Source organism: Anoplopoma fimbria, unplaced genomic scaffold (genome assembly GCF_027596085.1).
Source record: "Anoplopoma fimbria isolate UVic2021 breed Golden Eagle Sablefish unplaced genomic scaffold, Afim_UVic_2022 Un_contig_8518_pilon_pilon, whole genome shotgun sequence".
Lineage (NCBI taxonomy): Eukaryota > Metazoa > Chordata > Actinopteri > Perciformes > Anoplopomatidae > Anoplopoma > Anoplopoma fimbria.
Window position 1 is genome coordinate 35558 of NW_026553241.1, and position 12865 is coordinate 48422.

General features: G+C 44.7%; 1 gene segment (V, D, J or C); it reads right to left on the reverse strand.

Moving 5' to 3' along the window:
- Positions 1-6819: 6819 nt before the first annotated feature.
- LOC129116401 (T cell receptor alpha variable 38-1-like) lies at positions 6820-7375 on the reverse strand. The segment is given in 2 exon segments: positions 6820-7202; positions 7293-7375. Coding segments are annotated over 2 exon segments (429 nt in total).
- Between the last annotated feature and the right edge of the window lie 5490 nt (positions 7376-12865).

Sequence of the window (12865 nt, forward strand, 5' to 3'; positions counted from 1 at the left end):
ATAAAGAAGGCAGTGATCTCTCTGTTTAGTCTTCATCAACACTAAGTTGGTGGTTTAGAAGGAGGGACCTGATCACAGTGACAGGGCTCATCTACAGCCCTGAGTTATTCCCTACTGATGACTTTACACTAAACACATTGTGTTCCACTCTCCTTTTCTAGTATAATAAATGTATGTCATATTTCTTATCAGAAAGGTTGAAAGTAAACTCAGGCTACATCCACACTAATAAGTTCATGTTTAAAACCGGGGCTTTAAAACAAAAACGTTCTCCATCAACACGGCTTTTCAGCATCAAATTTTGAAATAATTTCTGTCCATTAAAGCACGTCTGAAAACGGATATCACATGACTATTCACATACACTGGGCATACAGCTGATGGAAACAGGAAGTAGGTTAGTTGCTTGGTTACAGAAAATACGAAAGAATATTAAAGTACTCTTTATTGATAAAAGGTTGTTCTTGATACTTTAGATCGTCCTCTAAAATCTTCCTCTACATACTTAAACAGACAAAATGAGTGGAAAGTTTTCAAAGTCTTATTTTTCAAACTTAGTTACAAGGCTGCAGGTCTCTCTCTCTCACATTGTATTACCTTTAAAAATGAACACTTTCAAATTAAAGTTGACTAGATTATGGGTCAATGAATTTGGTCATCACACGTCTCTTTTCATCTTCTCCTCGGTTTCATTGTTGTCTGTTCTAACTCGTAGCTCTGCTGCTGGCTGGAGTCTCTGTTCCACTGGAGAGCTTTTATGCTTTTGTTTGTTTACAGTTTCTTTGTGAACCTCACGATAGTTGTGCAGAACAAAATAAGCAATAATAAGAAAAGGTAAGTCCTCCGTTTAGTGTGCATAAAGCCTCAAACCGTGACTTCAAACGTCCACTTCTTAAGTCTGGTAACGCAGCTGGACATGCCGCTCGCTAATCGCTCCAATAACAGCTGCTTCCTCCTCATGTTTGCAAAAGTAGAATTATAAAATGCTGAATTTAACTGCACAACAGCTGCTAGTAAAGACCACAAGGTCAGCAACGCCTCCAAAATGTTATCCATGTTGGATGAACCTGGTAGTCTATTGATAATCAAGTTAATGTTGTTTGTTTTCTTCTGGAAAAGCGTCATGTGACTGGGGTGTAACGAATCAGTGAAGGACATGTCGTGACTGCTAAGACCCAACCAAGTAGCAAACGTCGATGTCTACGTCCTCGTTTTAAAACTCATGCCGTTCCGCCTGTCCACACAACGAGTTAACCCCGGAGTTTTCCATCTTACCCGGCTTCAGTAGCGTTTCTAAACTCCTTTGTTCATGGTGCTCTAAAACTCCGGAGTAGTGTGGAGGCTCAGTGTGAACGTAGTAAAAGATATGCGTTTTAAAATGTAAACGTAGTGGTGTGGATGTAGCCTCAGCGTCCATCTATTCGCTGTTTGAACCATCATACAGGTGGTTTGTTGGATGTGGATCTGCTGCTCATGTGGATCCTCCCACAGTGTTTCATTAGCAGCTGTAACCACAGAGACTCTGATCAAACATGAATCCTCAGAATCCATCTGATATGAAGCTGTGGTTTGAATACCACTTCCCTCCTCTTTGAGGAGTAGTCAGATATGTGTGTTCAGGTTTTTGTACAGCCTCTTCTACACTTTGGATCACTGTGTTTCTAGAGCACAGTAGTAGAGAGCTGTGTCTGCCAGGGTCAGTGTCCTTATGGTCAGTTCAGCTAAGTTTCTCGTTGTTTGAGATTCATATCGTTTATTAGGAATATATTCGTTTGGGTTGTTTCTTGCTCCTTTCCAGAGAATAAACTGAGGTGCCTGAAGGTCAGAATGATGTCTGTACCAATAAAGATAAACATATTCTACCGTTGTGTCATATTCACATCTGAGTGAGACAGATTCTCCTTCTCTTTTACTGACTTTATCTCCTACAGTAGAGATTCTGTCTCCAGCTATTAGTCCTGGAAAAAGTAGAGAAGAAGAAGATATCAGACTAACATGGTTCATGAGGCTGAGAGGAGAAGACAGAGGAAAATGTCAACTGTACAGTGTTACTCTGTGGACAGAAACAGCTCAACTGTTCAGAGGGTTCTGCTCTGAACGACAGATTATACAAATCTTTAGAAAATAATAAAACATGTTCTTTCTATCTTACCAGAGAACAGAGCAGCAAGAATAATCCACAGCCAATGTTCCATCTCTACAACAAGGTTTAGATCAACAGGAGAAACTAGCTGATGTTCAACATTCAGTCTGAGAATTGTTCTCTTCACAGCAGCACTTATCATTCTCTGAATGCTTGAACACAGTGCAGAAGTAGTGCACCGCCTACATGATAGTGTCGCCCTCTAGTGGAGGTAAAAAGTTCAGTACAACAGAGAGGAAAAAAGGCTTCCAGCAGCTTGTCAGTGTGTCAGCTTGTGTTTTTGTACAGAGACTGTGGGTTTGCTGTCACTGTGGGCCTCACAGCACAGTAGTACAGAGCAGAGTCTGTCACTGCAGCAGAGGAGATCTGAAGATCCATTCTGGTTTTTCTTCACTCACTTTTACAGAAAAGCCAGAGTTTGTTCATTTTGTGTTCCCAAGTGAAAGATGAGGAACTCTGGTGGTTTTCCTGGATATTGTCGATACCAGAAGAAATAATCACCAGTTGCTTGTTTGGAGTAATTGTAGGACAGAGTAACAGTGCTGCCTTCTAAACTGTACTCTTCTGTATCGACTGGACGGAGTTCTTCACAGCTGACACCTAAAGGAAGAGATAACTCTGTTATAACATTTTACAAAACTCATTTACTAACACATTCAGGAAATAATGGAATGAAACATTTCCTTCATGCAGAATCTAACAAACCTTTTAGAATAACTAGAAACATCAGTGATGACAGCATGTTGAATGAAGGTAATGTTGATGGTTTGTGTATTGAACTCTGTTGAATATAGAAGTTCCTCTCTCTTCTATAGTTCAGTAACATCTTAGCTCCTCCCTGAATATCGTACAACTCCAATCCTTCACATATAACAAACCACCCCACTGCCAAGCAGAACAACTTTTCAAAAAATAACCTGAGAGCCAAGCGCCAAATCTAAAAATAAAATGAGGGGACCTATGATTGAACCCTGTGGAACACCACAAGAACTCACAGCTTGACAGAGCAACATTAAAACTTATTTTATAAAGAAAATAACAAATTCAATCAAAAACTGAGACTGTGATGAAAACTACTTATGAAGATACTTTATTAAAATTGTCTGAATTGTCAAAAGTGGTTTTCAAATAACAAACACATTGACACACTATTTCATATGAACACTACATTTCTCTGTTGTCCACTAGTTTACTCAAATTTATTTTGGCATCATTAACATTGTTTCAAATAAAGTCTGTTGAGAATATAAGTGAGTGTGACAAAGAATTCTCCAACATTGTTTATTGTGAGCTCTATTAGATCTTGGTCTGCTGTGTCTTCAGTGCTTTATATATATTTTTGTTCTCATCACCACTACAAAGGCCAGTTGGCACATCTGTAGATATGCACATTTTAATGATACAGTACAACTTATAATTTATCACAAATTATTTTTAGGACCCCCTAGCAGAGTGCCATGGACACCTGGGGGTCTCTGGACTCCACTTAGAGAATCACTAGTTTAGATCATACTTGACTTCCAGAAGTTTTTCTGTCATCCTTCGTGACTCTGCATCCTTCTCAGCAACTCTTCCTAGTGGAGTTCCTCAGGGTTCTATTAATTGGCCAATCGTGTTTTCCTTGATATGCTCCCCTCAGGGTCCGTTCTTAGAAACTATGACATCTCATTCCACTGTTACGCAGACGACATACAAATGTATCTGCATATAAAACAGGATGATGCCTGTGATGCCCCTCATATTGACCTGTGTTCCCTGGAACCATGAGTAAAATCTACTGTTAAAAATCTGTGTTTGATTATAGACCGTGATTTTAAATTGGTATAAATGCCGTGATAGAATCTAGCTTTTTCTAGCAAAGGCTGTTATATGAGGTCATGTCTTTTTTATCATTTAGAGATTTTGAAACAGTTATAGATGCATTTATCTCGACCCCACTTGACTGTTGTACTTAAAACACTTTTTGTTTAAGACTGTTTGATTCCATAGACACATGTCTACAACCAGCACATTATTTCCTACGTTTTTTTCAGAAAATGGTTTATGAAGATTGAAAATTGTTGAGATGGGAGATTTTACAGCTCATCTGTCACGAATGTGGTGTGGACCCAAAAGCAGTACGACTGTGTAATTTTCAGAAGCTTTATTGAAAGCTGAGCACACAGCAGACAGACAGGCAGGGTATGACTCACAGTGGATATTCCTATCGGGAGCGCGCCAATCCGTCAGGGAAACAGGCAGGGGATCAGGCAGACGGAAACCAGAGGAAGCGGAAGCTAAACTCGTGGTCGGGGACAGAAGGCTAACTCCTCCGAGGCCGCAGAGTCAGATTCCTCAAAGGCTGAGGCAAGGTGGACAGGCAGAACCCCTCTGGGGGGTGCGAACTCGAGAACGACGGGGCATCTCTGGAGGTCGGCCACGGGGACGACCAGGCCAAAGGGGCCTCTCTGGAGGGCTGCCACAGGGACGACCAGGCCGAAGGGGCTTCTCTGGAGGTCGGGCGAGAGTCTCGAGGCGGATCTTCCCTGGAGGTCGTGCGAGGGGCTCTGGAGACTGGGGCTCTGGAGACTGGGGCTCTGGAGACTGGGGCTCTAGCGGCAATGTCTCTCGGACCTGGGGCTCTGGCAACAAGGCGGGAACAGGAGCAGGGGGACGCTGCAGCCCAGCCCGGACGGGACCCGGGAAGGCTGTGGCCCAGCCGGGACGGGACCCGGGGACGGGAGTTGGCCAGAGCGCCGATGGGACGGGCAGTACAGGAGTCGGCCGGAGCGCAAACGGGTCAGGAGGTGCAGGAGTCGGCCGGGGCCCCGACGGGACAGGAGTCGGACAGAACGCAGACGGGTCAGGAGTCGGCCGGAACGTGAGATCGGGTAGGTTTTAAATTATTAATTTACATAATGTGATGATTTAGTGACGTACCGTCAGATACTATCTCCAGACTATGAGCAATAACATTAACCTCAACGGACAGTTAAAACAGATTTAATTTCACCAGGTTTACAGAATTATAGGAGCATTATAATAATCTGAAACACCAATGCTTCTTATTTTAGTCCATAGACAACATGAAAATACAAAATGAGAGGACCTGCTCCTGTTCCCGCTGGGTCGCCAGAGCCCCAGGTCCGAGAGACCGTGTTGCCAGAGCCCCAGCCTCGAGAGACCCTCGCCCGACCTCCAGAGAGGCCCCGTCGGCCTGGTCGTCCCCCGTGGCCGACCCCCAGAGAGGAATGTAAAGTGATCGTTTATCTGATCAGTATTGGTCATGAGAAGCAGGTCATTATCAGCTATCATATCTTATCACTCTTTTGTTAAACTGTCTATTACTATTGTGAATGTTCCGTCTTTTACAGATTCCTGATTTACACTCCGGTCCGTCGTCATTAGGACAGACTCCCCACAGTGACAGCTTTCCTTCAGATGTTTGGTTCTATCAGATGATGTTAATAAAAGTGCTCTTAAACACTATTGTACGCTTTCATTCTGGCGACAGTAAGGTGAGTTTTATCCACTAGATAGACGTAAACATCATGAGGTGAAGCTCTGGAGGGACGTGGTGGTTTTAAGTGACTGAAATACGGCGACAGGTGATGTATAAAGATCACAAGTACCCAAAACATACAGTTTGATCTGATATCTTTGTTTTTCTTCAGTGGAAAGGTCATTCCAACATTCGGGGATTGAAACTGGAAGAAAATTGACCGTCTTGTGCCGCGTCTCTTTGGAGAGTCCAGTGTCAGCCGCCATGTTGGCCTCCAGGTCGCCGCGCAGGTCACGTGACTGAAAACTATGAATAGTTCAGTAACATCTTAGCCCCTCCCTGAATCTCTCCGTCTCCTCTTAGATCTGTATTTGAACTTTTTCCCATTTCACTTCCTTTTGGTAAACAGACTGGTAGCTTTATTTTGTACCAGCTGGAGGCTGGAAGTTTACATTTTTCTGATGTTTGCTTTCTAACAGGAGTGAAATAAAAGTAGCTGTGATGAACCTTTTCAGTGTTTCTAAACACCAAAAAGACTTTATTTCCACAAGTAAACAGGAGACAACATTTTATCGCAGTACAAGTTAAATCAGGTGATGATGAATGAACGTCTCAGCGTCCATTATTATCACCAGACTATGAGCAGTAAGCCTAACATCAACAGACACCTTGGTAACCTTGGTAACAGAATCTCAATGGCATCTAATTATTATCAGTTCTAGACTCACCGAAGTGTAGAAAGGTCTCGAACAACATCACTCCACACCAGCTGACATAATAACTTGATTTTGATGGATTCTATCATACATTAACAAAGTCTTTCTACCAGCTGGATACATATTAGATAAACAATGATGTGTTTTTCTTTTTAAAAGTCATTGAGGAACAAAGTCAACATCCAGAGAAACTTGTCATGTTTCATTAAAGTGTCAGGTGATGTGAATCAGTTTCAACTTTAGGATGAAACAGTAGTAAAGAGAAAGGACACCTTTGGTGGATGCCTCTCTGCAGTTAACTTGTCAGAGTACTTTCTCTGTGAAACTGTCATTAATTCAAACACCCCATTATCATCAGATATACAAACATCTGCAATGCAGTTTATTCAGTCTGTTGTCTTTATTGTTTTTTCTGTAAGTACAAAGACTGTAGACTTTATTAGAACATCCTGTTTAAGTTAAACAGAGTGAGACTCCCTCTAGTGGATGTTGTGCAGTATTGTGTTGTCTTTGCTCCAAAGGTTTTTGTACAGAGTTTTGGTGTTTCCTGTCACTGTGGGCTGCAGAGCACAGTAGTACACAGCAGAGTCTGACAGATGAAGCTTCTGGATCTTCAGAGGAACTGATCTTGAGGTGGAATTCAGTGTGGATGAAAATCTCTCCTCGTCCTCTGTTTTCCCAGAGCCAATGTTAAAGCGGCTCAGGATGAATTTGGGACTGTTGTTTCCATCCTGTTTGTACCAGAAGAGATTATGATTTGATGAACTGGTGTCGTATTGACAGCCAAGTGTTACTGCCTCTCCTTCAGTAGCTGTCACATCTCCTTTTGGCTGCAGCACGTTGTCTTTTTGTGCTCTGCATTCTGTAAAACAGACACAAACAGTATCAGTGTGCCGTTAGAGAATCATGTCAGTGTTGGATTGATATCAAGGACACAGAGTTGTGTTCATACCAAGGCTCATAGCAGCCAGCAACACTGAGAAGAACAGAGGCGTCATATCTGCAGTGCTGAGTAACTGTGAGCTACAGCAGGTATAAAGAAGGCAGTGATCTCTCTGTTTAGTCTTCATCAACACTAAGTTGGTGGTTTAGAAGGAGGGACCTGATCACAGTGACAGGGCTCATCTACAGCCCTGAGTTATTCCCTACTGATGACTTTACACTAAACACATTGTGTTCCACTCTCCTCTTTTAGTATAATAAATGTATGTCATATTTCTTATCAGAAAGATTGAAAGTAAACTCAGGCTACATCCACACTAATAAGTTCATGTTTAAAACCGGGGCTTTAAAACAAAAACGGTCTCCATCAACACGGCTTTTCATCATCAAATTTTTTAATAATTTCCCTCCATTATAGTATTTGAAAATGTATATCACATGACTATTCATGTGTGGGTGCCGGTGGAAACAGGAAGTAGGTTAGTTGCTTGGTTACAGAAAATACGAAAGAATATTAAAGTACTCTTTATTGATTAAAGGTTGTGCTTGATACTAAAGATCGTCCTCTAAAACCTTCCTCTATTTACTTTAACAGACAAAATTAGTGGAAAGTTTTCAAAGTTTTACTTTTCAAACTTAGTTAAAAGGCTGCAAGTCTCTCTCTCTCTCACACATTGTATTAACTTTAAAAATGAACATTTTCAAATGAAAGTTGACTGGATTATGGGTCAAAAGTAGAATTATAAAATGCTGAATTCAACTGCACAACAGCTGCTAGTAAACACCACAAGGTCAGCAATGCCCATAATATAGTTTCAATGTTGAATTAACCTGGTAGTCTATTGATAATCAAGGTTATGTTGTTTGTTTTCTTCTGGAAAAGGGTCATGTGACTGGGGTGTAACGAATCAGTGAAGGACATGTCGTGACTGTTAAGACCCAACCAAGAAGTTTCGAAGCTGGCGCACCTCTGGCTGCCGCTCCCTACCTGATTATCGTACCTGACTATCAGCTTAGCATCTCCATCTACAGAATGACCTCCGTGCTAGCCCCAGGACTCCCGGGGCTTGGTCTACAGCACTAGTTACTTCTCATCCCTGCCTGCCACATCGCTACCCAGCACGAGCCCACCTGTCTTTCCTGCCGTGATCTTTCTGTCCTGGTGGGTTAGCAGGCCCGGGCTGGTCTTCTCTGCTAGCTACCACCGCATCAGGTAGACCTCCACTCTCCTGGCAGGATCGTCAGGCTAACAGGCTGTTAGCCCTTCCAGGCTACCACTGTTCCTCACCGGACTGTTGCCGTCTTGCCGCTGCTATGCTGTGGATACTCCTGTGGTGCACACCGCTTCTTCTCTCACTGTCACCCGGCTCCTGGTCACTAGCTAACGCTAGGTACAAGCTAGCGCTCCCCAACCGGACCATGCCACCGCTGTACTCCACCTCAGATCTTCACAACTTCAATCACCACCTGCGTCCGGACTGCATGGACATTCTCAAAGACAACGGAATACTTCGGCCATCCTCCACACAGAGGCTCTGGCCGCATGTTTATTTACAACTTCACGCACCCGAATCCCATCCCATCCCTCTGGTCCTGTCGCACCCCAACTTCCTCGTTACGTCACCACAACAAACAACACGTGAATCTGTCCAATCTCCGTTCCCTTCCTCAGTCCTCACAGCCCATCACGACGCAACGTCACCTAAAACTGGCTTTGCTCAACACTCGCTCACTCAACAACAAAAGCCTCATTCTGAATGAATTCATAACGGACAGTAAACTTGATTTCCTCACCGAAACATGGCATAAGCCCCTGGACTATTTCTCTCTTAACCAGACCACTCCCACAGGATTCACTTACATTGACAAACCTCGTCCTGAGGGGCGGGGAGGTGGTGTTGCTGCTGTTTACAGGAAGGACATTAACACAACCACCATTTACATTCCTGCCGCTCATTCTTTTGAACATATTGCCTTCAAACTCTCTGGTCCCACTCCCCTGGTAATCTGCCAAGCCAAATCCCTCCTTTCTCTCAGACATTTTCGGATTTTCCGACGCAGCTATGTGCCATCTCGCCTTCCGTTCTCCTCCTAGGTGATTTTAACATCCACATTGACAACACGGACTGCAAGTCTGCCACAGAATTCCTGGAACTGCTACAATGCTTCAACTTCTCAAAACATATCAACTTCCCCACTCACAGCCGTGGTCACATCCTGGATCTGGTCTTCTCCACTGGTCTCACAATACATCAACTCTCCAGCCTCAACCTCAATATCTCTGACCACCTGGTTATCACCATGGACATTGATGTCCCTGTCCCCATCCCAAAAGACAAGCGCAATATATCCTTCCGAAATCTCAAATCTATCTCCCCCACAACTCTTTCTGCCTCTCTTGCCAGTGCAATGTCGGCCTCCCGTCCCCCATTGTCTGATAATCCCTCCGATCTTGTAAACTACTACAATGACACACTCTCCTCCTGTCTTCATCTGCTGGCTCCCACCAAAACCAAAACTGTTTCATTCACACACTCAGCTCCCTGGTATACTCCTGAACTTCACCAAATGAAGTCCCGTAAGCGCCAGCTTGAAAGACTCTGGAAGAAAACCGGTTTAACAGTCCATCTCCAAGCCCACACCGACTACCTTCAACAATACAAAGACGCTCTCATCTCAGCCCGGTCCAACTACTACTCTCAGCTCATTCACTCTGGCTCCTCCAACCCCAAGGCTCTCTTCTCCACAATCAACAAAATCCTGAAACCCAAGGACCCAAGAACACCTCCAAATCCTTCACAGTGCTCAAGTGCAACTCTTTCCTCTCATTTTTCCAAACAAAAATTGACACTATTTACAGCAACCTGAACAACTCACCCGCCCTTTCCATCTCTCCACCTGCCCCCCCATTTTCCACCCCTCATCCCCTTTCTCAGTTCTCCCCTGTGTCCCCAATGGAGCTGTCTAGCTTCACAACAGGAATGAGAAGCTCCACCTGTATCCTGGATCCCATCCCATCCAATCTGGTCAAGGACTGTCTCCCAGCCATCTCCCCACTCATCACAGCAATCATTAACTCCTCCCTCAGCTCTGGCTCAGTCCCTGATACTCTTAAACTGGCTGCTGTCGCCCCCATGCTCAAAAAACCTGGACTTGACCCTGACACCATGAACAACTTCTGGCCCATCTCCAATCTTCCCTTTCTGTCAAAAATACTGGAACGTGTTGTCGCCGCACAACTGAAAGCCCACCTCATCTCCAACGATCTGTTCGAGACATTTCAATCCGGTTTCCGCTCACAGCACAGCACTGAAACTGCCCTCCTTAAAGTCACCAACGACTTCCTCCTCTCCTCAGACTCTGGTCACCTCAACATTCTCATTCTCCTTGACCTCACTGCAGCTTTGGACACCATCTACCACAGCATTCTTCTCTCAACATCACCGGTACTGCTCTCTCCTGGCTGAAATCATATCTCACAAACAGACAACAGTTCATCAGTATCAACAACTGCACCTCCTCCACCGCTCCTCTGTCCCAAGGTGTCCCCCCGGGTTCGGTGCTTGGTCCTCTTTTGTTCATCCTCTACCTGCTCCCTCTTGGAATCATATCATACGTCAACACGGTCTCCACTTCCACTGCTATGCCGATGACCTCCAGCTCTACATCTCCACTAAAGCCATCACCACTCCTACTCACTAAACTCTGACCAACTGCCTCACTGACATTGAATCATGGATGCAAACCAACTTCCTGAAACTCAACTGTGATAAATCGGACAAATCCCTCACAAAAACCAGTCAAAACTTCTGCCTCACCATTGACAACTCCACTCTGTCTCCGTCCACTCACATCCGCAACCTCTCATTTGAACGCCATGTCAATCAAATCACCAGAACTGCCTTTTTCCATCTCAAAAACATTGCACGTCTCCACCCGTCACTCTCCCTACCTGCTGCTGAAACCCTGATCCACGCCTTCATCACCTCCAGAATCGAATACTGCAACAGCTTTCTTCATGGCACATCAACCAAAGTCCTAAATAAACTCCAATACATCCAGAACTCTGCTGCTCGTCTGCTCACCCACTCCCGTTCCCGTGATCACATCACCCCTGTTCTTCAGAAACTCCACTGGCTTCCCGTCCCACAACGGATCCAATACAAAGTCCTGCTCCTCACCCACAAAGCCCTCCATAATCGGGCCCCCTCCTACCTCACCGACCTGCTCCATCACCACACTCCGTCCCGTCGGCTACGCTCCTCTGATGCCAACCTCCAGTCTCCTCCAGTCAGGACCAAGCACCGGACATGGGGCGACAGAGCCTTCTCAATAGCTGCCCCCTCACTCTGGAATACTCTCCCCAAACACATCCGAGACTGCAATAATCTTTCAATGTTCAAATCCAAAATCAAAACTCACCTCTTCAAAACTGCTTTTAATGTCTGACTAATGCTGTGTGTTTTAAGTTTAAAGTTTTTAGTGTGTAGCTTTTAAATGCTGTTTTTAAATGTCTGTAAAGCGTCTTTGAGTACTCTGAAAAGCGCTCTATAAATAGAATGTATTATTATTATTATTATTATTATTGGAACAGAGTAGCAAAGTAGCAAACGTCGATGTCTACGTCCTCGTTTTAAAACTTATGCCGTTCCGCCTGTCCACACAACGAGTTAACCCCGGAGTTTTCCATCTTACCCGGCTTCAGTAGCGTTTCTAAACTCCTTTGTTCATGGTGCTCTAAAACTCCGGAGTTGTGTGGAGGCAAACTCGTGTTTGATGCTGATTCTGTTGTTTCTGCTATTCCTGTAATCAGGAACTGCTTTGAGAGGTGTGCTTTAGTTTCAATAGGTCAATTGTCCTCTTAACTGCTAGGGGGAGTGGCTTACACTCCTGGCAGACAATGAGCAATCAGTAGGTAGGTCCTTAACCACTGCTGGTGGCTGGAAGCGTCAGCTTTCAAGCGTCTGGCAAACGAAGGCAACAGGGCGACTTTTTCAAGCCAGACTTCGTCAAGCAATGACTTCTCCAGCGTGTACTTGTACGGGTCAGTAATTTGTTTATATTGACTACCATGTGTCTGCATCCTATTTCTGTCTGTTCCTCTGTCCGGTGGTCACGTAGACAGTGGGTCACTCCCAGGTGCCGTGACCCCACTAATCTCATCTATCCCACTCTCTCAGCCCATGGTGAGCAAGTGGTGTCGGGGGGGCTTTGGAACTGCCAGTCGGCAGTACCGAAAGCTGAGTTCATCTCAGGCTACGCATCCTTGCTATCCCTCAACTTTCTTGCTCTAACTGAGACCTGGATCACACCAGAAAACACCACCACACCCGCAGCTCTGTCAGATGTGTACTCCTTCTCTCACACTCCCAGAGCTGCGAGGCGAGGTGGTGGCACTGGCCTGCTAATTTCCCCAAAATGGAAATACTCTCTTGTCTCTCTTCACAGTTCCCCCCGTCCTCTTTTGAATTTCATGCTGTTACTGTCACTTATCCAGTCAAGCTCACCATTGCTGTTGTGTATCGCCCACCAGGCCCTCTTGGTGAGTTCCTGGAGGAGCTTGACACACTAGTCTCGCACTTC